Genomic DNA, 22,780 nt, shown 5'->3' with positions numbered 1-22,780 from the left:
GGAGGCTGTGCTTGATCTCCTCATCTCCCCACATAGGGCATGAGTGCTAGGTCACCCCGACCAGCTCTGACACTCCCGCTTGGCCAAGACTCTTGGTAAAATCATACACCTCCTTTTGGCCCCAGCACCTCTTTCTGGACATCTGTCAACTTTTGGGCGGACTGGGCTGATGGCCAAGCTTGACTCTCCCCTCCTTCCATTTTCCTTCTTCTCCATCCTTTGGGGACAATGTTTTCCTACTCTAGCAACCACAGCCCTCATTATGCCTGGTCTGCTCTCTTTCAGGTACCCTTTGAAGGAGCTAGAGAAAGAATGAGTAGGAAAAAGGTACAAGGAGACTTTAGGCTTCTCCGGGCTAAGGGTCTCACCTCCACTTAGCTTAAATCTGTCTGAGCTTATGACCCAGGGAGAACAGCTTGGTGGTCAGAGCACTGCCAGCCACTCTGACCCTTGGATCTGGCCCCATCATGGATCATGCAGTCTATGTCATGGACTGGCTCCCTCTCTCTGATTTCTGGCCCTTTTGTTTATCTTTCCTAAAATTCAGATTTGGTCAAGTCGCTCATCTACAAAATCCTTGCTGGCCCCTTTGCCTCTGGAATAAAGTGCAGTTTCCCCAGCCTGCCCTTCCAGGGTTACCTCTGTAATCTGAGCTGAACCTACTCGCCCATGCCCAGCCTTCCTAAATCTGGATGTGCACCCAATGATCCTGTCTTCCAGCCTGTCCTTGCTCCCTGGACATGTTCTCCAGTTCAGCACTTGATTCTGCTGATTCTAGGCCTGGGCAATTTTGTCTGGTTTTCCTTGTTGAAAAATCCAAGTCCCATCCTTCAAGGCCCAACTCAACAGCCATCTCTCTGAAGCTTTCCCCAGTCTTTGCATTCTGAATTTTTCTGCATCCCTGGCACTCATTATCCCTGGATAATGTTTTTGGCACCTAGGCCAGTAACTGGCACAATGTAGCTGCTCAATAAATGTTTCTGAATAGTCCATATGGTCCTGCCATAAACAGTCCATATGGGACTGCCCAAGCGGTCCCTGCATTTTTAATCTCTCCTGTCCTCAGCCAGATGTTTATTTTGTTAAGTGTCCAAGCTCAGTTATGAAAGGGACATGAGGGTCCCTTTGGGTGTATTTGATCTGAACGTCACTCTGTAAAAATGTCAGACACACGTGTTCTCAAGCCTCGGGCAGCTTTGGGGCTGGAGTGTTCTTCTGACCCGCCTAGCAGGCGAGAGGATGTTTTGCCACCAAGTGGCCCACTGGACGCTGCCAGCTGTGTCTAAAATCTCCCCGCCTCCTCCTTTTCCCCTCCCTTTACGGACGCGCCGAAATTATTCAACCCATTCCCTTGAAAGAGAAGACAAAAGTCACTTTGGCGCCCCCTATCTCCCTCCTATTAGGGAGGACTCAAGGACTCTCTAGAGTTTCCCGAGCCAGCGTTAGGAACCGAATCTGCGCGGGCGACGCGCCCCTATTGCGTTTCTGGTGGAGATCGGAATTTAGCTCGGCCCCTTGCAATGTCTCCAAGGGAAGGTTAGTACATTTGTGACCGTCCCTGGCAGCCGCCCAGCCCGGGACTTGGGACTCCACTCACCATTGGCCAGCCGCTGGTGTGACGCGCCGGAGGCGGGGCCTTATCAGCTGTTTGCGGGATGCCCGGAGCGGGCGTATTTTGGAAACAATACCGCGCGGTGCTGAGTGGCCTTCTCCCGCGCCGGTCCGCCGGCTACCGCCGCCGCCCCTACCCGCGTCTCCCGCTTCCCGCCAGTCCGGTGAGCGGCCGGGGACCGGGAGGAGTTGGATCGCACCTCCTCGGGGAAGTGGGGAGAGGATCGCGCTGCGCATGGGGGCCCGGGAAGGGTTGGGCTTTAGGCTTCTGGGGTGACCATGGACTGGGGCGCTGGGGTGCGGGAACGGGGTGCAGAACCCACATCTAAGTGCGCTGCTCCATGAAGGAACTTGCGGGTAGTAGCATTTTAGACTCCAAGGAGTTGGGTCCAGGTGGGCAGGGGAACCTGTGGTGCACTGCTGTGCAGACCTGGGCGCCCGAGAACGGCCTGGCCTCTGGATCTGACTTTGGGGTAGGACAGGGAGTTGTGGGACGTCCTGCATACCTGCGGAGTCTGAAGACTCCTCTTCTTAACAGCTGGGCTTTTTCCCTTTTTCCCTCCTTCCCAATTGAGTTTGGGCGCCAAGCCCCCGAGTGCTCGTCACGCTGGACCCTGGCGCGGAGCCCTGGCATCACGACTCGGAGGCCGAGACTCTCTCCTGGAGTCACCCAGGTCTGCTGTGTGTTGTGTGAGTGCGTGAGTGTGTGTGCGTTCCCAGATTTTCGCCCTTGTCAAGGTTCAGAATGTCTGGCTACTGCCTTCTCCTAGGAGGAGAAGTCTGAGTTCAGCATCCCTGTTAGAGTCCTTAGGGGCAGGGATGGCTCCAGTGGGCGTTAGGTCCGCTTGATGGGAGTACAGCCTTCCCTGGTAGTGCCCTTAGGAAGTGCCCTCCTCCTACCAGTTTGGACACCACCTCTTCAGCTCAGGGGAAGGGAAGAAGAGGGTCTCTTTACTGTATCCCAGTTTACACTTGACCTTGCCCAGCGCCCCTCCCCGGGGCTCCCAACTGCAGCAGAGCCACCTGCAGTTCTCGTGGAGAGTGGGAAGGGTCCCCCCAGACTTGCAGAGCCACACCCTCTGGCTGCACCTCCCCCACTGTCCAGTCCAGGCAACGGTTGAACTTTGGGGCTTTGCTGGGAGCGGGTGGGGGAGGTGATAGGCTTCAAAGGAAAACCCAAGACAATGACTCCTGCTTGTGATTGGCTTTGGAGGGCCCCATCTTAGGTTGGGATTGCCAGCTTTTAGAGAGGAGGTGCAAGGGCAGGAGGGAAGCCCCTGCCAGGTGACTGGCAGGACAGTACTTGGTCCTTTCAGCAGAAAACTTTGTTTCCTGGTACTGATAAGCTGGAGTTCTCTCACTCCCCTTTGGGAAATGCTACCCAAAGAACACCATGTGCCTGTTTTGCCATCCAAGTGTTCATCTTCTCGCTCTCCAGGGAAGAGGGCAGAGATAGGACCACAGGTAGCTCAAGGTCAGGATGGGATTGAAGGAGGATTGAAGCAAGCACCTCAGGGAGAGCTTGCATTTGAGAAAGCCAAAATTTCTTAATTTAACTGAGATTCCTTTAAATATTTGACCAACCCACAAACCATTTGGCTCGTTCTTCAGAGGCAAAAGACTGGGAGACAGAATTCCCAGGGCACCTCTAATTGAATCATGCAGTGACAAACATTGTCTCTCTGTATCTTTAGCCGTTCAGGTGGTTGCTGCTCTGGCTGTGCTGCCCCAGGGATCCTAAGGGGTTTCTGTGTGTATGTGGGGGGTTGGGTTGGGAGCCCAAGTCCAAGTTCAGACTTCCATCATCAGGTGGAGCAAGTGGAACTTCTTTATCACCAAGAAACTCATATCAACAACCTGAGTAGTTTAGGCAGAGAGTGAGGTCACAGAGAGAGGGCTGAATTTCACTTCCTTCTGTGAGGCTGGTTGTACCAATCTCAGGTTCAGCGCTGGCAGGAATGGTCAGCTCTGGGGAAAGCTTTGAAGTTGGGGAGACCAGTGAGTAGACTGAGCTGGAGGAGGCGGGCCAATCTGTTGGATGCTGGACCTCCCCTTTAGGCTGAGCTGCAGCGGGAAGTCAGCTCTCCTCTGCTGAGAGGGCAGCTGCAATGACTAACTTGGGTTTCTCTCCCCTCTCTCTCCCAGGACACACTCTTAACCAGATCGTGGAGCCTGTTTGTTGTGTTGAGCAAGCAGAGGGGTGGAGACTAGTCTTGGGCGGGGCTTAGCAGGTTTGGAGGGAACCTGGCTGCCCTAGGATTGCTGGCTTTTGTTTTTGCTGCTAAGCCTGGAGCTCAGCTCAGACTGTGATGAGAACTTGGTGGTTACTCCTCAGGCCAGTGAATGAGTGTGTGTGTGTGTGTTGTGAGCACTGTGTGTACAGCCAGTCACAGCACCCTTTGCCCTCCCACAGCCACTCACAGAGGCTAGTCTTGTTGACATTTCTTCAGGTACCCTGCGTGCTTATAGCAGCTGACCATACCCCTGCTATTGCTCAGATTGAATAGCAGTCAAACTGCGTGACCGGGACCAGCCTGGGTCAGAAGAAGAGTCCAAGGGGAGGGTGGCTCTGAGTGGGTCCAGGGAAGAGGTGTGCAGAGTCCCAGGACAGTGAGGCAGCCCACATTCATGGACGGGTATCACTCTTGGCAGTGCTTTACCTCCCGGGTGGTCGGTCATCAATCCCTGACTCTACTTCTCCAGATAAGAAGAGGGAACAGGAAAGAAGGAAGGGGAGGGGAGTCCTTCCAGGTTTAGCCTGGGTGGGGGCTGCCTCCCGGATGCCTGCATTGCACCCTAACAGGGGAGATGGAGCCACCCCAGTGTGTGGAGGAGCTGGAGGATGATGTATTCCAGCCAGAGGATGGGGCGCCGGGGACCCAGCCCGGGAGCTTGCTCTCTGCTGACCTGTTTGCCCAGAGCCAGCTGGACTGCCCCCTCAGCCGTCTGCAGCTCTTCCCTCTCACCCACTGCTGTGGCCCCGGGCTTCGACCCACCAGCCAGGAAGACAAAGCTACCCAGACTCTCAGTCCAGCCTCCCCGAGCCAGGGTGTCATGCTGCCTTGTGGGGTGACTGAGGAACCCCAGCGACTGTTTTATGGTGAGTGCTCTTAGCCTCAGGACTCCTCCCTTAGAGACTGGGGGAAAAGAGGGGACTTTCCCTCCCCAAACCTGCCCTTTGCTATTTCCTTCCCCAAATTGAACAGCAGGGGCTATTGAGTCCTCACCTGCTGCCTCTCTGCTTGTTACTGCTCCTCACTTGGGCTTCTTGGGCCCCAGGCAAGGGAGATTGCCTTGGTATTATTTCTGCTCTTTTGTTCCTTCCTGGTGGGACCCTTGGGTCCATGATGTCTCCTTACTTAGGTTGGAAGAAGGGCACCTGGGCCTTGGCTTTTATATCCTGTGGCCCATTGAAGGACCCAGCCTTTTGTGTCCTAGTAGTGATGTTCCTTCTGTAAAGTGGCCAACATTGCCCTGGAGAAGGCTAGGGGATCTGTGACTCGCTGTTGACACTGAAGGGAAAAACCCAGCCTGTTCTGGGAGAGGAGGTTCCTGAAGGCAGAAGGTGGCCCCTAGTTGTCACTTGGGACTTTCTGTGCTTGGAAGGGGAACTGGAGAAAGAGGTTAGGCCTGCCTGGGCACAGTGCCAGCAAAGGGGCCGTTTCCAAAGCTCAATCAGACAAGACCCCTTCATTTGTGGGCTTAAATGGTTGGTTTTATGAGTAATGTGCCCTCCTCTGGCAAAAGGGCAGGGTTAGACACTCAGTCTGTTTTCTTCATTTAGCACAATAGCTTATGGGGGGAGGGGAAAGGTTCGGAGGCTATCTTGCTGTGTCTGATGGAGCAGATTGAGGAGACGCTGCAGTTATTCTCGGAGGGAGCTGCCCTGGAGGGCAATCCTGGCAAAGCCGTTCTGGCGGGAGTCTGAAAAGATGGATAAGGCAGGCAGGCTGGGCGGGGAAGAGGAACAGAAGGGAACGGGCGGACTGGCGCCCCTAGCGGCAGCACTTGGTAAATGAGGAGCGCTGGTCTAGAGGTCTGGCCTGGGTTGGCCTCCAGAGAAGGACTCGGCTATTCTGTGGGTCTGAGTTCTTCTCTCCCTATTTTTTGTTCCACTGCCTAGAGTTTCAGGGCCTGAGACCAGCCCTCCTCTGCTGCATTAAAAAGTGAAGACACCTTTTGGTTTTCTCTTTCTCTGTCCCTTGCTTTGCTCAACCCAGGAATTCTGGAGAGCTGCCTCCAGTGCTTTTCCAGAGAAGAGCTTCAGCCTGCTACTGTTCCACGAATAATGAATAATGAATTGTGGTCAAGCATAGATTGGTAAATAAGGACCGAAGGTTAGCAAGTTCACCCACACTTATTACCTTTGCCATGGCCCTGCCAGCGAATAGAGGGCTGACAGGAAGGCTGGGACCATTCCCTTCTCTTCTCCCAGCATCACCTTTCATACACCTGGGCAGCAGGCAAGTCAGGCTGTCCACATATGGCAGAGTGCCCTGATAAAGGCAGGCAAACTTCCTCTCCCTTCTCATACTAGGGTCTCCCCTCTGCCCCTGGTCTTGGCCAGGAGTGGCAGGCATGGGGAGGATGGGGTGGTTGTGGAGAATGCTGAGATGTGGGCCCTCTGTCTTTGCAGGCAATGCTGGCTACCGGCTCCCCCTCCCTGCCGGTTTCCCTGCAGCCTTGCCCCTTGGTGAGCAGCCCCCTGAAGGGCAGTGGCAACATCGAGCAGAGGTACAGATTGCCCGAAAACTTCAATGCATTGCAGACCAGTTCCATCGGCTTCATATGCAGCAAGTAGGCATGGGGGCTTGGGGAGGGGGGTGAGTCTGCTGGGGCTGGGGGGCCAGGGCCTTCCACAGCAACTCTATCTCTGCCAGGCCCCAAGGATAAGGTCCCAGAGTTTTGGCCTCACACTGTTGTGATTCTCGTGGGCTGGGTGGGCCCGACTGGATGAGCAGTCTTGCCTTCACCTCTGAGATCCAAGTTGTTTATCTGCCCACTTGCAGCTCATGCCATGATCCCTCCTGGGCAACAGGATACCTTTCTGCAGCCTTGATTGATAGACGGTCTCTTCTTGAGGCCAGGGGTGGGAGGTTGTCCCTCACAGACCTAAGGGGAAGATTTTCAGGGTGCTGAGTAAAACCGGACAGTTGCCTGGCTGCAGTGCAGTGGGAAATGCGTAACCAAGGCCAGGACGGGCCTGAAGTCAGGGAAAGTGGTGGAACCGGTTGTAACCCGACACTTTCCAGCTGGGGAGGCCGCTCCTCATTGTCTCTGTCTGGGAACCAGGGCCTGGGACTCAGGAGTGTGTACCTCAGAGAGTCTCTCCAGACCAGTGGCCGGGCTCTCGTCCGGGTGCTTGGCTGGCAGCCTGGCACCAGCCCCGCCAGGGCGGAGCATCGCGTGTCAGTGGAGCATGTGGCAGAGCCCATCAACAAAGGCGGCGGCTGGCGGGCTCGTGCTGGAGGAGCCCTCCGTGCCACGGGCTGGAGGCTGCCCTGCTCTGCAGCCTCTGTCTGGGCCGGCCCCCAGGCACTTAACCCTTCCTCTGGGCTGGCTTTCTGGATGGCTGCCAACTACTGAAGCGAAGGCACGCCACCTGGAAATGAATACATTCCCTACCCCAAGGACAGTGTCCCAGATCCAGTGGGCTGAGTGTGTGTGTCTATATCTGACTCTCTGTCAGGAAATCAAGAGAATAAATAATTCACTGTGATTGGGCAGACCCTGAGGTTAGATGGGGAACTTGAGGTGACCAAAGGAGAGCTGTTGGTAATAGAAGGTTTGACTTGAGGGCCGAACCATGGCCAGCACTAGGGGGAAGAGAAATTGACTTTGGGTTTCCTAGTAACAGGCCTTTGGGGGTTAGATATGGTGAATGCCTGTGCACAAGGGGTTCTGAGGGAAACCTGGGGCTAGACCTGGTCCTGGTGGCTCTTTCAGCCCCTCAGGAAGTGAGGGTGGCCCAATGCTTAGATCATAAGGCAGCTTGGCCGTCTTCTCTGGCTCTAAGCTCAAGCCCCTGTTCCCTCCTTTGATTGTTCTGTGGAAACTTGGCTTCGAGTTTCCCCTTCAGTCCATGTGTGGACTCACTCTGATTCTTGATTTCTCTCTTGGCCTTCGTCCTGCCCATTCACTCTACCCTGATTGTATAGGCTTGTGGTTGGGCTGAGCTCGCAGCTCCCAGTCCTGGGGCTGTAGCTGATGGAGGACACGGTGGCTGTGTGTCTCCTAGGCTTGTCTGCGGGACTCTCTAGAAGGCATTGCTTCATTCCCAATAGACCTGATCTTTCAACAGTTTCCCAGAATGTTTCCCCACCCACTGGTGAGCCCCTGTAGGCTGGGGAGCAGACCAGGAGGAGCCCACCACCCTAACTTGCCCAGGTATGCCCTGGCACTGGACTAGAACTTAGCCTAAGGCCCTTCCTTCCTGACTCAGTTCTGAACAGGAGAAGGTGGCCCTTATCCCCAGGTCTGACCCTGGTCTTAGCTGCTTGGCATCATTGACCCCAAGGCAGAGCTGTCTCTTTGAGGGCTTGGTTCAACTCTAGACAAGGTGCTGTCCTCTCAGTCCAAGGCTTCCAGCCTGTGAGGAGGAGGGGCAGATCCACAGAGTTGGAAGGGAACTGGAGTCTCCCCTGCTCTGCACCTCGCTCGCTACTGGCTCCTGACTTCCCTGTGCCCCTTACCTTCCTGTTCCTGCCAGCTACCTCCTCCTACCATGCAGTGGCAGGAGGCTGGCCTCTCTAGCTTCAAGCTGGTTTTCCCAAATCTTCCATTGTGAAGAGCCAGGCTTTTGGTCCACGAGAGTCCTCTCAGTTTTATCCCCTCCTCCCCACTCACCCTGCTCACTTCACTAGGAGCTCATCCTTGGGGGAAGGGCTGGTGGAGCACTGGCATAGGACCTTTCAGAAAAGCAGCTAGTTTTAAGAAGTGAGTCATTTTCTGAGCTTGATTAATATAAACTAATGTCTAAATATTTCATATCTACAAAATACTGTTGTCACTCATATATCCTTTATCTTTTATCTTCTTTCCCTATTCCTTTCCCTCATCTTTTTTTATTGACGTATAGTCAGTTTACAATGTTGTGTCAATTTCTGATATACAGCATAATGTTTCAGTCATACATGTACATACATACATTCCTTTTCATATTCTTTTTCATTATAGGTTGCTACAAGATACTGAATATAGTTGCCTGTGCTACACAGTATAAAATTGCTTATCTATTTTATATGTAGTGCCTTTCCCTCATCTTTGCAGGCAGGGACACTGAAGCACTGGGACGGAAGAAATTTACAATTAAGTCTCTAGGCTTCAGATACAAGGTCAGAAGACCCAGGTTTGAATGCCAGCTCTGCCACCTGCTAGCCCCTAGGGAGTCACTTGACCATGTGCAGCCTCTTTCTTCTTCTGTAAATTAGACCTAATGCCACAGAATCTTATTGTGGCATTAGGAACCTACGAAAGTTCCAGGCACAATAGGTATTCTTTAATGCTTATTTCCTTCAGTCTCTCTATAATTCAGATTATCCCCCACATTTGTCCTTGTCAGCTTACAGGGCATTTGCCACCCCACTTGTCAAACTGGTCCCTGAGCAAAGCTGCCTCCCCTGGCTCCCTGCCAATGTCCAGGGAAATTGGTGTCCAAGCTGTTCAGTTGTGGGCCTTGGCTTTGTACATTTCTGCTCAGAGAACAGTGGTCAGTCTCCAGCATGGTAGGCTGAATTTAGATAACCAAGAAAGATGACCCAAGAGGCAGTAAGAGGGTTGAAGGGGCCTGGCTATCTCCTCTCTCCTCAGGTCTGGGATGGTGTTTCAGGGCCAGACAGTGGCAATGGGCCCCTGAGTCCTGTAGGGAATGTGAGATCCTGCCTTTTGTGCCTGATTAGGGACCTCTTATTCCTTTTCTGTATCAGGGGAAGCCTTCTCCCTAGGAGATGTGGAGCACAGGGAGAGCTGTGATGATGGGGTGGTGCATTGTAGGATGGCCTTATGGCAAACTGAATGCATCAGCATGATCCTAGAGGCAGCATGCTCCAAATTCCCCCTGGTTCTGGTTTTTTCAGACCATAAGCCCTCCCAGCATGTTTCTCAAGGAGCATGTGGGGTGGAGGTCTAGCCTGGTTACCTGAGTGATCCATTCAAGGTGGCTTCTCTGGACCGACGGGCAAGGAATTGGAGGTAGAAGATCAGTGTCAGTGAGGTGCTTGCTATCAGTGCTTTGGGTCTCCAAAGCAGCAAGAGAGCTGGAGGCCGAGCAAGTAGAGGTAAAAGCCTTTCCACACATGGTCACCTACGCCACCTTCCTCTGGCTGGGTCAGGAGTGAAATGTTACCCTCTTTGTGCCTCTGTGAGCTGTCCAGTTGTGACAAGTGACCTCTGGTGGTCTGCTGACCATGGCCTACCTTGTCTTGGGCTCTGTGAGGATGCCCTGGTGTTTCTTGTCTGTCCAGCTTCTACTGGGAAAATAGTGGCACGGGTTTGCTTCCTCCCTGAGCTCAAGGGCTGTTCCGGCCAGAATTTGAGTCCCAGCTTCTTTCCAGTCCTCCTGCCATGGTCTCTCCTGCCTTGAGCTGAAGAATGGGCAGAAGCTGGTGCCCTTCCCCTTAGGAAAGTCTTCTATCTCAATGGCACCATCTTGAAATTTGTGGGGTATTCCTGGGCAATGTTAAGATGCCAAGAATCCTCCAAAAAAAAGTAGCTACTGTGGACTGTTGAGTGAATAAAGATACAGGAGGGTTGGAATTCTTCATGTTGGAAATGGCTTTTTCACTTGGACCAGTAGTGGCTCCATTCAGAACAGTCAGATTTGAAAATTCCCTGAATAGTAATTAGACTTTCTGGAAAATGAATTCTGAGCCAAAATTTCAGCCACTCAGTTGAACTCATCTTTAGTTGCAGTATCACAGAAAGAATCCTAGACTTAGAGGCAGATTTGGGTTCAAGTCCCAGCTCTGTCACTTAGGAGTTCTGTGTTCATAGGCAAATCATTTAACTTCTCTGAGCCTCGGTTACTCATACTTACCTTGCAGAATTGGTGTGAGAGCCCTTTGGAAATGGTAATATGTGTAATTAATTGATGTGTGGACTTTTGTAAATGGGTTAGAAGATGCTTTTAGGATTTTACTTGGACCTGGCTTTATAATTCTTGGGGGGCTCTTTTGGAAGTTGTACCCGAAGTGGTGTCTGCGTGGTTTATTAACTAGCAGCTTCTCTGCCAGCAGCCTGGATCCTTTGTTCAGGGAGCCCCGTACTACTACTTCCTGACCCTTTGGGATGCTCTCCTTGTTGGCGAGTTGTTTTCTGGAGCTCAGACTGTGGCTATTGAGGTTGTTCAGGCCCTAGGTGGGGCAGCCCTGGGCAGGAGACCCAGAGATTTGCTCTAGAGTAAAAAGGGTCCCAGAAGTAGATGGTTCCACTTTGGACAGTGCCCGGGGAAAAGCGAGGCTGGGGGAGGGGCTGTCGAGAGCGCTGTGCGTGAGAGCCAGTGCCGGGGCTGGGGGCCCTGTGTTTGCTCTGTGGCTGGCTCTGTTTATATCGCTCGCTATATTTAGCTTCTGAGTCATCAGCGTGGCTGACTAGAGCCGAGTTCCCCACACAACTCTGCACCTGACTACTCTCTCTTCCAGGAGAAGGGCCTTGTAGTTCCGGACAGTTCATTCCCTCCCCGCCAAGGCAAGCCATGGGGATAGGGTTGGCTTTTGTTTTTATTTTCCTTGGAGTGGGGGTGGGGTGGGGTTGAGGTGGAGGGGTGGGAATGTGGGGGAATGGGAGGGAGGGGGAGGCACTAGGAAAGAAGGATAAAGAAAAACGTCTGGTTTGCCTTTTGATCTGTGTCTGGCAACCAAGAGGGCATGTTCCATGACCAGTACAAGAACAGCCAGTGTGGGGAGGAGGGTTGGGCTTCCGTGCTCAGCCTGCTTTGTCCTGTCCAGGGACTGGCCCCAGGCGGGATGAGAACAGCCAGCTGCAAAGGCCCCAGGTTGGGAGTGAGAGCCTTGGGGGTCCTTCTCCACAGCCTTGTAGACCCACAGTAGACCTGCCCCCTCCTCAGTCCCTTGTCTCCCTTACTTTTGACCAGAGAGCACACACCCCTGTTGCTCCCTGAGTTCTTAAGAAATTGCCCAGTAGTTTGATGGATCTGTTCTCAGACTCGGGGAGACAGCTATCCCCCGGGAAACTGGGTGAGGGCCTCAGCACTTCCTACCTCCAGGCCACGGAGGTGCAGCACAAGGCTCTGGAGACATGGGTGGCACACACAGCCCTTTCCCCCCACCCCTAGACCTTGGTGGCTGAAGCCAGTGGTCTCTAGTTATGTTAGAGGAAGCCCTCCTGTCTTCCACTGAGAACCAGCCGAGCCCAGGCTGCCCTTTCTTCCTTGGAGAAGTGATCTGTGTTGCCATGGTGGCAGCTGGTGGCTTCAGCGTCCTCTGAGCTCTGCTGGCTAGGCTGAGGAACCTCTTCGCAAGGAGTATTTTTTTCCTTTTCCGTTTTGCCACGTTGCTCATTCCTTAGGTGTCTGGGTCAAAAGCCATCTGGGGCAGTGGGCCCACGGGGCCCAAGGGACTGTCCCATGGGTTTCAGAATCCCTTACCCAGCTCAGCAGCCTGGAATTCTGAGCCCAGTGGTCTCTGGCTGCCATGGCCCATCTCAAAGTGAAGTCAGGGATTTCCCCAGGTCTCCCTGAGTTTGCTTAAAAGGTAGCACCCCTGGGGTGGGTGCCCTGAGCTGAGGGTGTTGAGAGAAGTGCCCAGCGAAGTGGAGTTGGGCCCAGGTTTTCCTTGTCCTCACCGGGAAGGGGTAAGCTGACGGTGCAGCCACTGACCCGATGCTTTACATATATTTTTCTCATTTAATCAGCACAGCAACCTTGGACTTCTAGACTCCATGATCCCCATTTTGTAGGAAGCTGGGGCTGGGAGAAGTGAGATAACATGCCCAAGTTACACCGTAAGTGGCCAAGCTGGGAGCCGTACTGATCTGATTGATCCTAAAACCGTGGTCCTCCATCACCCATCCCTGTTCCTCAGCCTAGAAAGTGAGAATATGATGGAGCTCCTGTTACTGCCCTGACCTGGCTCTGCCTCCTGTGAAGCAGTTCTGTGTTCTTGTGTTTCTCCCCTTCAGATAGTAAAATAATGGAGCATACGTCTTGCTCATCTTTCTGTCCTTAGCTCAGTTCGGTGCCTGATAAAAGCTTGCTGAATCCAACAGAAACATCCTCCCAACTTCTTTCCCATGGAATTTTCCTGAATTCTCTCTTAGCTCTGTCTTCCTGTTCTCAATGGAAAGGCTCTTTCCTTCAGCCCCACTGTGGTGGGTTTAGAGTAGGAAGGAGGAAGGGAAGAGGTGGGAAAACATCACTTTATAGAGAGTGTATCCCCCTGTAAAGCAGAGTATATACAATTCTGCATTTTAAAGGAACTGCACATGGTTTCAGAAAATGAAAAGTTATAATTTCAGACCAATTTTAGCTTTATTTCTTTTTGATCTTCAGTTAGCTCTGCCTCCTGAAAGGTTTATTTTTTCTGGTCCACAGCATCCTTACTAAATAGTTAATGATCTGGAAACAATTTCTTTAAACATACTAGGGGAGCAGTTAAGTGGCGATTCCCTTTGAAAAGCTAATACTATTTTTATAATGTGAATAAACACACAGTAATATTTTAGTGAAAGAACATAGTACTGGAGTCAGAAGTCAGGGGTCTGAATCACTTCCCTCGCAACTAACTTGCTTGGGGTAACTTTTCTAAGCCTTTGCTTCCCCACCTGTAAAATGGGATTGACAATAAGACCTGTCCGTCCTATGGCTCAGACCTTTGTGAAGAGCAAAAGAGACGACAGAAAAGCACTGTGTTCTAAGCATAAGACATTATAAATTGCTGTCTGTTTGGTCAGTTTGCATTTTGTGTGTTAGGGTCTTTTAAATCGGGGCTACCTTGTAGCTGTGCTTCCTTCTCTAATTCTTTGGGGTGAATTAGCTCCAGCTGGAGCATCTGATACACTGGTGACACGCAGAGTCCCCAGAGGGTGTGAACTGGATCCGAAGAGGGAGAGGCAGAGGGAGATTCTTATCTGGGGAGGGCAGGGAACACTCTTTGTGCTTAGGGCAGAGGCCATGAGGGATGAAACAGAGTTTGATTTGTGTAATCCAACCTCGTCAGAAACCACAGCCAGCTCTTTTTTTGGCAGGGGGGCAGGGAGCCTTTTACTAGCTGGGCCTCTCTGTAGGCATGAGGCTGACCCTATCATATCAAGTACATCTTTAGACCTGGCCAGACATCAGTTGTGCCTGGTCTCAGACAAGCGAGTTATCTTGCAAGGCTGACTTTTCTGTAGTCTGTCCATTGTGCTTGCTGAACACCTACTATGTGCCCTACATGTTCCCTGTTGTACAGGACGAATGACCGGGTGCGTTCAGTCTCGGTGCCTTGCACACAGTAGGGGTGACTTGAATGCTTGTCAACTGACTGCCTTCATGAATCCCCCAATCACAGAAAGTGGGATGGAAGGAAGAACCCTAGGTCTCTTATGTCTGTTTATACTCTCTCAACTGAAAAGAATGTTTTTACCCTTGACTTCTTCCCTCAGAGTGTTCACTTCTGTTCTTTCCTTTCATATCTTGGTCCTCCCCTTTCTGAATTTGAGAGCTTTGGTGTAAGCTTCTGTCATTTTATGACCCATTTTATTATTAGACAGAATAACATTCAGTCATGTTAGTTTCTTCCTTCATTTTTTTGTTTGTTTGTTTTTTAAATGAAGGTACCAGAGATTGAACCCAAGACCTTGAGCAGGCTAAGCATGTGCTCTACCACTGAGCTATACCCTCCCCACTGGTGTAAGCCTAAATCCCCATCAGCTTCCCATCTCCTGACCCCCAGTCTCCTATCCCTGAGGGCCTCCTGGCTGTACATCCCAGGAACCCCCACTCTTTGCAGGTTGCCAAACTTTGAGGGGCCCCACGCCAGTCTGGAGAGCTGGGCCTTGCACCAGGGGTTTGCCCTGGCTGGGCTCAGGTCTTGTGCTGGCTGCTGTGCCAGGTGTCTGAGACCCAGAGGCCAAGCGTACTCTTCCCTGGCCCCCCATCCTTCTCCCCCTCTCCCCCACACTCTCTCCTGGAAGGATCCGTGTGCTCTGGTGCTTTGGTATCTTTGTGTCCTTCATCCTGTTTGGTGAATGTTGATTTCCTTCCTCCTTACTGTTTCTCTCCCTGGCCTCCCTTCAAGTCCTCTTTCTTCCCTTTATAGTCAGGCCCCTTTGTTTAATTTTTTAAAAATACGTTATTTATTGTTGTGCCTCATAATCAAGGCATTCTTTGATTCTCTTGGTAGGTGGCAGTTTGGTTTCCTTTCAGAGAAGGGCCTTTTGAGGGCTGCCCTGTGGCAGGATAAGGCTGAGTGGGATACGTGTGGCATCCTTTCTTGCTCACGGCCAGGGCTCCTGGGGCAATAGATGGTGTCCCAGGCCTCTTGTTGCTCTTGTGGCTGCCACGGTGGCCAGCTTAACCCTGTCCTAGGCAGCCTGTTCTCCAGGCCCACCCAGACCCTCTGCCAGGCTGACTGGATTCATTTGTTGGAGCTCTGGGTTGTAATCCTGAAGGTCATTGTGGATGGCAAACTCCAAGTCACCACAGTTTAGGGTTGGAAAGCACCTTAGTGGTTTCCAAATGCCTGTCTGTGGCCTGGCTGCCTTCAAACCACCTCGGCAGGGTTTACCTCCGGCGTGGCCAAGTCATCATTCGGGTGGGAAGAGATTGAAAGAGATCGAAGAAAATACCAACTCATGAAGTGTTTTCTTCCAGGCTATCAGATTGCAAGTGATTTTATTTTCTTCTCTCTAATTTCTGGTATTTTCCAATTTTTCTACAGTTAGCATGTCTGACTTTTATGACTAAAAGTTACAATAAATGTTACTTGTGATTTTAAAAGGTGTCGCTTAGGGAGCTTTTCAGTATACACATTCTTGGGCCCCTTCCTTGAGTTGGTCTGGGTGGGACTGGGGACTTTGTATTCACAATAGCACCTCAGTAGATTCTGTGACACAGTCAGGTGTGGGAGCCACTGGCCTAATACCATACCTGCACTTCATTTATAAGAAAAGTGAGGACTCGGGCTGGTGGGAGACCCCAGCCTATCAGGTCCTCTGATTCCTGGCCCAGGGAGCCATCTACTGCTCAGAGTTCCTTCCTTGCTGATTCAGGAGTCCCGAGGCCTGTCACAAGCAGAGGCACAGAACCTAGGTCCTTCCTGAGTGTGGTACCATGTGCACCTAGGCTGGTCTGTGTCTCCCAGCAAGACAACAGTCTGGCTCACAATTGCTTCCAAATGATTGGAGTGGGTGTGCATCCTTCCCTCATCCCCAGAGACCTCAGAGCCCAGCAAGTTACCCAGGCAGCAAGTGGCCTCCATTAGGGGAATTGGGGGAGAAACTGAGCCCTACAGAGATGGAATTGGTCCAGGCCCCAAATCATAGAATTGTGATCTCCCTTCTTGGGCCCTTGAGCTTCTTTAGAGATGATTTAGAGAAGAGGAAGCTAGAGGGTCTGCTCTGGTAGAAAGAAGGTATATGGTGGCACTCGGAGCATAGTCATAATGGGTAAGGACATTGCTCGAGGGCCACGTGGTCTGGATTTACCCAGTCCCAGCCATTACTAGCTCTGTGGCCAAGTTACCTAACTCTTTCAATGATCTCATCTATAAAATGGGCGTGATAATATATGCCTACCTCATAGGGTTGTTGAGAGGACCGAAGGAGTTTAACACATCTCGAGCAGTGCTGCCATACTCCAATGTATCTCAGAGTCACCTGGGATCTTGTTAAGAATGCACATTCTGATTCAGTAGGTCTGCATTTGTAATAAGCTCCCAGCCGATGCTGTAGCTGCTAGTCCACAGACCACACTTTAAGAAGCAAGGATGTAAAACATTCAGAACCCGGCACACTCAAGTTACAGTTACTGTTAGGATCACGGTTGTTATTGTTACTCTGCCTTTTCAAACAGGCACCTGAGGAGCCTCAGAATTCCAGCTGACTGGCCTCTCCAGAAAAATCTTCCTGGATTTTCCTCCTGTTCCACCCCATGACCTTTGCACCTGTCCCGGGCAGCAGCTGGGGAGGGGAAGCAGGAGGAGGGGGTGCTCTGCCCAGCTGCTGCAGGAGGCCTGAGTCTTCAGGTTTGCAGCTGAGTCCATTTTCACGCTGCTTTACTCTAACCAGATTTTGTTAAGCCGGGTGTGTTTCCTCTTTTTTACTCGTCTTTGTTTACAAAATACAAGGAAGCCATCAGTCTCCCCAGTCACTGTCTGCCAGGCCTCCTCTGGCACACCCCTTCTCCTCCCAGCAGGAGCCATGCCTCCAACTTTCTGGGTTGTTTTCCAGTCTCCCCTTCTGCCAGGGAAAGACGGACGCTCTTGCCATAGATGTGGGCATGGGGTGGGAGACAATCTATGACAGGGCAGCCTGACATCTCACCTCTCTTTGTGGCCTCAGGCAGGGTGACAGGGGCCCCACAACCTGCACAGTTGCCTGGGGACAGGTCAGCTAGGCCAGGGCCGGGGGTACCTGTGCAGCTCTAGGCATCCAGGAGCCCCCGGCTCACTTTCCAGTCCTGCCTCTGACTTAATATAGCCTCTTCTAATCTGACTAGGAGCTGCCTGGTAGGGGCCTGGGCGTGGTTAAAGACAGGAGGGGCTCCAGCCCCCCACCCCTCCCCGTACTTCACATCAGCGTGCTTGCTGCCTGGGCCACCACAGCAATCCAAGTTCAGCCTCCTTGCTGGCTCCTTTTTGCACACTAGGTTTTTATCCCCCTGTCCACTGAGAACCCTGTGGACAAGGCCCAAGCCCAGTTCTCCTGCCCTGGCGGACAAAGAGAGAACAAAGACTGCCTCTTGCAGCACCCCTCAGGCGCCCCTCCCCTCCCCGGGCCTCTGCTGGCCCCTGGGAAATGGTACCTGTGTGGGCGGGGCACCAGCCACAATCCTGTGAGCCACTGACCCCTGACCTTTGCCCCCAGCTTCCCTGCCTGACAGTAGGACCTGGGATAACCTCCAGAGAGTAGTGTGCATTCTTTGTTTTTGTTTTGTTTTCAAGTACGTTCTTGCTTAACGTTTAATTGGCTCCAGTCAGTAGGAAAGCGCTCCAAGAGGGATTATTTATGGCTTACTGTCAAGAGCAGCTATAAAAAGGGCAGCGCGGAGCTGGAGATGCTGGGAAGGGAGAGAGGGCGGGCGCACAAGTGTGTGTGTGTGTCTGTGTCTGTGTGTGTGCGTGTTTGCACTGGATGAAATCAGTTTTTTGCTGCCTCAGCAGTGTGGTTTAAATTGAAGATTAACCCTTTGACCTTCACAGTGTCAAATCACTTGCAGATGGAGGCCCCCCCCCCTTGTTCTCTGTGTTACTTTGGAGTTGGGGGAGAGAGGGGGGCACTTCTTCTCTTTCTTTCTGAAGAAAGTTTGTTGTTCAGGCTGCTGAGGTTTGAGGGGCTCAGGAGCCAATCTGATTAAAAGCAGCACTTGGCTAAACTCTGGAAAATCCTGCAAGCAGGGGAAAAAGTTTAATCCTCTTGTGCACAGTGCATAAAGAGCCGGGTCTTTTCTTTTTAATGTTCAAACTGCAATTGTTTTTGGAGAACTCCAACTATCTCCCCCTCATTGCCACTTCTCTAGTCCTGCTCCCCCTGCCCCCCGTTGGCTGTACTGATGGGATTAAAGTGCCGCCTGGAGACGTGTAGATCTGAACTTTTATTGGAAATGATAAGGAGTCGTCTCAGGCTGTGTTTAGGAGTTGCGTTGATTTTTTTTTTCCTTTTAGCACCAGCAGAACAGAAATCGCGTGTGGTGGCAGATCCTCCTCTTCCTGCACAACCTCGCTTTGAATGGAGATGAGAACAGAAATGGGGCAGGTCCCAGGTGAGGCTGGGCTGCCCTCTTCACCTGGGGCACCACGGAAGGACATCGGCGAGGACGGACACTGTCTTGTGAAGTTGTTGTTGTTGTTGTTTTGTGTTTTTATTTTAAAAATTTCTGTGTACATAAGACATATCCAGGCCGGACCTCTTTCCCTGTTCAGGGCCTTGACCAGGAATGGGGACCTTTGTCAAACACTGTTGAAGTAGAGGCTGATGTGTCCATGATGTGGGACCTCTCAAGTGCTTGGAGAAGTAGATCCTTAAGTCATCAGTTGTTGAAGATGACGAGGTAGTGATGTTCTCCGGTGAGTGGACTGTAGTTTTCCCACAGGAACTTGGTAAAGAAATAGGAGACTGGATTAGACTCCTGGTTCTACCAAACCTTTCAGCTTTCCACCGTGGATGAGGCCCAGATTCGATGGTCACACTGCTTTAACCCCCCAGGGCCTCAGCCAGGGGCTTTCCAGCTGCACACGGCAACTTCACCAGGCCGGTCAGCCAGCCGTGTCTGGGTTCTCAGTGGGCCCAGCCATCGCCCACCCCAAGGGCTCAGGGATTCTTGCCCGGTCCCTGTCATCTCCAGCAGACCTCAGGGAGGGTTGGGTTTCTCCAAGGACCCCTCAAATGTGCCGCAAAAATGAACCAAACTTCTGGGTAGACTTGGTTCCACTTGGAAGCCTCAGGATTGGTCCTCAGGTGCAGAACCACTGCCACCTCTGGCTGCCTGGGACTGGCTGGGTGTCAACCGTGGATGAGCCACATAGCCAATCAACGTGCTGTCGCAGCAGCTTGTGCCTTGGTCAGCTCTTCTTGCAAAAGACACAGCCAGCAGACTGCATTCCACCCCCCAACCTCAGCACTCTAGGGCTCGAAGGGACAGGATTGCAGTGGCACCGGGAAACATGGTGGCCATCCCACCTACAAGAGTTGGCCCTAGAAGAGCCCAGACCCCTCGGTTTCCTTGGAAACCACATACCTCCTCCCCTTTATCCCCACTCCTTTTTCATACCTGGTGGGATACAGGAAGAAGCCAGCACAGTGGCTTTGTCAGCTGAAACGTGTCTTTTAGAGTAACAGACAATGATTAGAGTGCGGAACTGTCAAAGCCGGGTACACATTTCCTGTCTTCCTTCAGCTCCCAGCCTGGCCAGAAAGGTGTGCTCTGGGACTCAGCAGGATCACAGCTGCCTCTGAACTTCTTCCCTTCTCTCCTTGCTGTGGCACTAATGGAGAGGATTTAAAGCAGCCAGTCTGGCAGCTCTGAGAACAGACACAGGGAATCTAAAAAGACAGGGTTTCTAGATGTTAACTAGACACCCCAAAATTAAGTTATCATTTTTGCATATGTAAGAAAAAGTTAACATTGGTGCTTAACAGTGAAGCAAGACCCGAAGAAAAGATGGCTTCCCTGGACAGAGAAGACCCCAGGGCTACCCAAGGAAATTGGAGGAGTCCAGAGTAGTCTCTCAAATTGGAACAAGCCCAAGTTCCTCTAATTCTGCAGAGAGGAGGTCTTTGTCACTGTTGAAGGACACGTTGATCTTCTGGATACACGGTCAGGCAGGTTTTTCACTGCACAAGGGCACCTGCAGCGGAAGCTAATGAAAACTAGAATCCAGCCCATGCTCTGCTCACTAAGCTGTATGCCATAGTGTAGGGCTGTGTCTACTCACAGGAGGGGGTGCCTTTCCTTATTTGCACAAAGGTGCCCTATGAGCTCACGGTGGCTCATAGGAGAGGGACTTCAAACTGTTTATAAGCCTTTGTTTTGTTCTGCTTGGGTGTTCTGGAGATATTACCTATTCTTGGCCAGAATTATAGTCTCAGGGTGTGCACCATGGTTTGTCTGCTAAAAAGGTGGGTTCCTACTTTTAAGAAGGAACGCAGGGGACAGACGTGAAGACTGGCACTGGGATACACGGACCATTGTGACATCCATCCTTCCCTGTGTATCTCCACACTGTTCCTTGATGTGCATAGAATGTGTGTTGTTTTTCCCTCTCCTGGACCAAGGCTCTGATGGGCAGGCTGCTGGTATGTGCTTGAGTGGCACAGATAAGAAAACTAGGATTATTTCTACCAGTGACTTTTATCCCCTCCTAGTGGGCCCTTCCACCTGAGCTGAGTGAGAGAGCAAATAAATGGTCCAGGCCTTGGTGCTGAGGCAAAGCCATCAGCCTCAGAGACTGTGCCAGGCCGGGCGGGATGTTATGTGGCCTGTCCTGACAACTGAGCCCAGAGTTTGACAAGCTCGCCTGATCATGGAGCCTGGAGCCTGGAGCCTGGTGGAGTCTGGTCTGACTGCACTGTCTCCATCTTCTGTGAAACCAGGAACTAACTGACTATCCTAAGCAAGCCAGGGCACAGTGTAAAAAACGCCCCTCCTTCCCCCTCCCCCTAGAACCCGAGAGGTAGCTGGCTGTTTATAATTGGCCTAGTGATCTAGACTGGCCCCTCCCCCTCTGCCTGGTAAGTTGGTCTGAACATTCCTCAAGTCCAGCCTCAGGAGACACATCCCTCCTCCTGGGCTCCTTCTCCCCATCCCCCACCTCCAGGAGCTTGGCTGTCTCTCATTTAGGGGGTGGAGAATCAGATTTAGAGGGAGGGAGAGTCTGACCTGGCTCCTGACCTGTAACCAGCTGACAACTTGTGGAGCTTTTGTGGTTTGCTGCTGGGGGGCTGCGGGGGCGGAACTGGAAACCTCCCTCCCTGGGGAAGGAATGGCCTGGAGGAAGGGAAAACTGATATTCAGGGTCAAAACAGCCCTTCTAATTCAGAACCCCAGAATAGGGTTTTCTGGAAGCCCCTCAGGCCAGGTGTCTGACTCCCCCAGCAAGTTAGAGGACTCAGCCGGGCCTTTCTGCATTTGCCTGCTTCCAAGTCTGGGCTGCTGGAGAGCTGTCCCTGTGGTCTTTTCCTGCTCAGTCTGAGACAGGAAAAAAGATCACCCTTCCCAGTGCCCTCCACGAGCCCCTAGGGAAGTGGGTCTGTGTGGGGAGCTTCTGTGGCAGGTGTGTTCTGAGTGCTCGGAGGGGCCCAGCATACTTGTCTCTGTCCCCAGTGGCCCAGCCCCATCCAAGGGTGGGTCTGGCCTGGGCATGGCAGGCAAGGGATTGTTTGGGATGATCCAGCCTGAGCTTCCATTGGAGTCTGAAGAGCCACTGTGACTGTCCTGGGCAGCCAGGAGCATGCTGAGAGCTTGAGACTTGTCTCATTTGAGGGACTTGATGAAGTGTGGTGGGGAGATTGGAGGGGAGGAAAAGCAGGCATTTCAGCGGGCTCGCTGAGCTTCTGCATATCAGTGCTGCAGCCCAGGCTGGAGGAAGCTGCAGGGTCCCTCTGTGTGTAGGCAGGGACACCTTGGTGAGAGACTACCCTGGCCGAATTTCTTCCAGGAAGGAGTTAACCCACAAGCCTATGAAGCCTCCTGGGGACACCGTGAGCAGTGGTTGAGACTTTGAGCCCAGAGGGAATAGCAGAGAAAGAGTGCTCTCTATAGATGCTCCAGCCTCTTGGGCTGAAGGTGCTTGGAGCCCTGCAGGCTCCTGTCTGCCCTGCTCCTCTCTCTGCACGGGAAGCTAGCAGTGCCTCTGCCTGCTCTGTGAGCATCGCCCAGCGGCCTGCCCCATCCCTGGGTCCCTGGATCCGCAGGGGCTGTTGGGGGAGACCCAGTGAGAATGTAGCATTTTGTCCATCCCCAGTTAGCCGTCCTGGGTTCTAGGCACTCTGCCTGTGGGAGAGGCAACGAAAGAGAGGGCGGGGTTGGGGACCCGTTGATTTTAAACCTGTACAGAATATTTGGCTTTATGTTTTTCACATGCATATTTGTGTGTGTATCTTTTCCCTCATCAATTGGTACTATTTTTAATAAAACCATTTAAAGCAAAGCTAGTCTGTCTTTGTCAAGGAGCAGTAAACATGCAAAGGGATCTGTTAGGGGGTTAGAGACTCCTGATTTGCTTCTTGGCTGCCCTCCTGAGTTTCCCCGCAAGGCCCCTGGCTTTTGTTAGGACTTTCTTTCCCCTTTTGGGGTTTTGAAGAGCCATTCTAACCACACAGTAAGCAGCATTGCAGAGACCCCATGAGATGGGAAAACACAGGTGTTAGATTCAGACCTTGATTTGGATCCGGTTCCAGCGTCCATCAGCTGAATGATCATAGACAAGTTGTATAACCTCTCTGAGCCTTGAGTTCTTCCATGTGTAAATTAAGCTGTGCCTGCCTCGCAGGACTAAAGGGAGTGCGTACAAAG

At 52.1% G+C, this 22,780-nt stretch overlaps 1 protein-coding gene across 3 annotated transcripts; it reads left to right on the top strand.

Annotated features, from left to right (window-relative positions):
• The first annotated feature begins 1,616 nt into the window (after nucleotides 1-1,616).
• Nucleotides 1,617-22,415, top strand: BMF (Bcl2 modifying factor). 3 transcript variants are annotated; one of them, XM_010965131.3, is made up of 5 exons: nucleotides 1,617-1,775; nucleotides 2,187-2,285; nucleotides 4,415-4,711; nucleotides 6,248-6,408; nucleotides 18,432-22,415. In XM_010965131.3, exons 3-5 carry the CDS (start codon nucleotides 4,420-4,422, stop codon nucleotides 18,531-18,533), a joined length of 555 nt encoding a protein of 184 aa, XP_010963433.1. In that variant the 5' UTR covers nucleotides 1,617-1,775; nucleotides 2,187-2,285; nucleotides 4,415-4,419; the 3' UTR covers nucleotides 18,534-22,415. The 3 variants fall into 3 exon arrangements, with proteins under 3 accessions (XP_010963433.1, XP_010963432.1, XP_045380112.1); XM_010965130.3 differs by having other exon boundaries at nucleotides 3,757-4,711; XM_045524156.2 differs by having other exon boundaries at nucleotides 1,623-1,775; nucleotides 2,150-2,285.
• The last annotated feature ends 365 nt before the right edge of the window (nucleotides 22,416-22,780 follow it).

Source organism: Camelus bactrianus, chromosome 6 (genome assembly GCF_048773025.1).
Source record: "Camelus bactrianus isolate YW-2024 breed Bactrian camel chromosome 6, ASM4877302v1, whole genome shotgun sequence".
NCBI lineage: Eukaryota > Metazoa > Chordata > Mammalia > Artiodactyla > Camelidae > Camelus > Camelus bactrianus.
This window is presented reverse-complemented; position numbering and strand designations above follow the sequence as displayed.

Bases quoted from the DNA above. Each gene is read 5' to 3' on its own strand.
- BMF (XM_010965131.3), top strand. From the start codon at position 4,420: ATGGAGCCACCCCAGTGTGTGGAGGAGCTGGAGGATGATGTATTCCAG. The intron at 4,712-6,247 runs GTGAGTGCTCTT...CTGTCTTTGCAG, and splicing joins ACCCCAGCGACTGTTTTATG to GCAATGCTGGCTACCGGCTC. The intron at 6,409-18,431 runs GTAGGCATGGGG...TTTTCCTTTTAG, and splicing joins ATCGGCTTCATATGCAGCAA to CACCAGCAGAACAGAAATCG.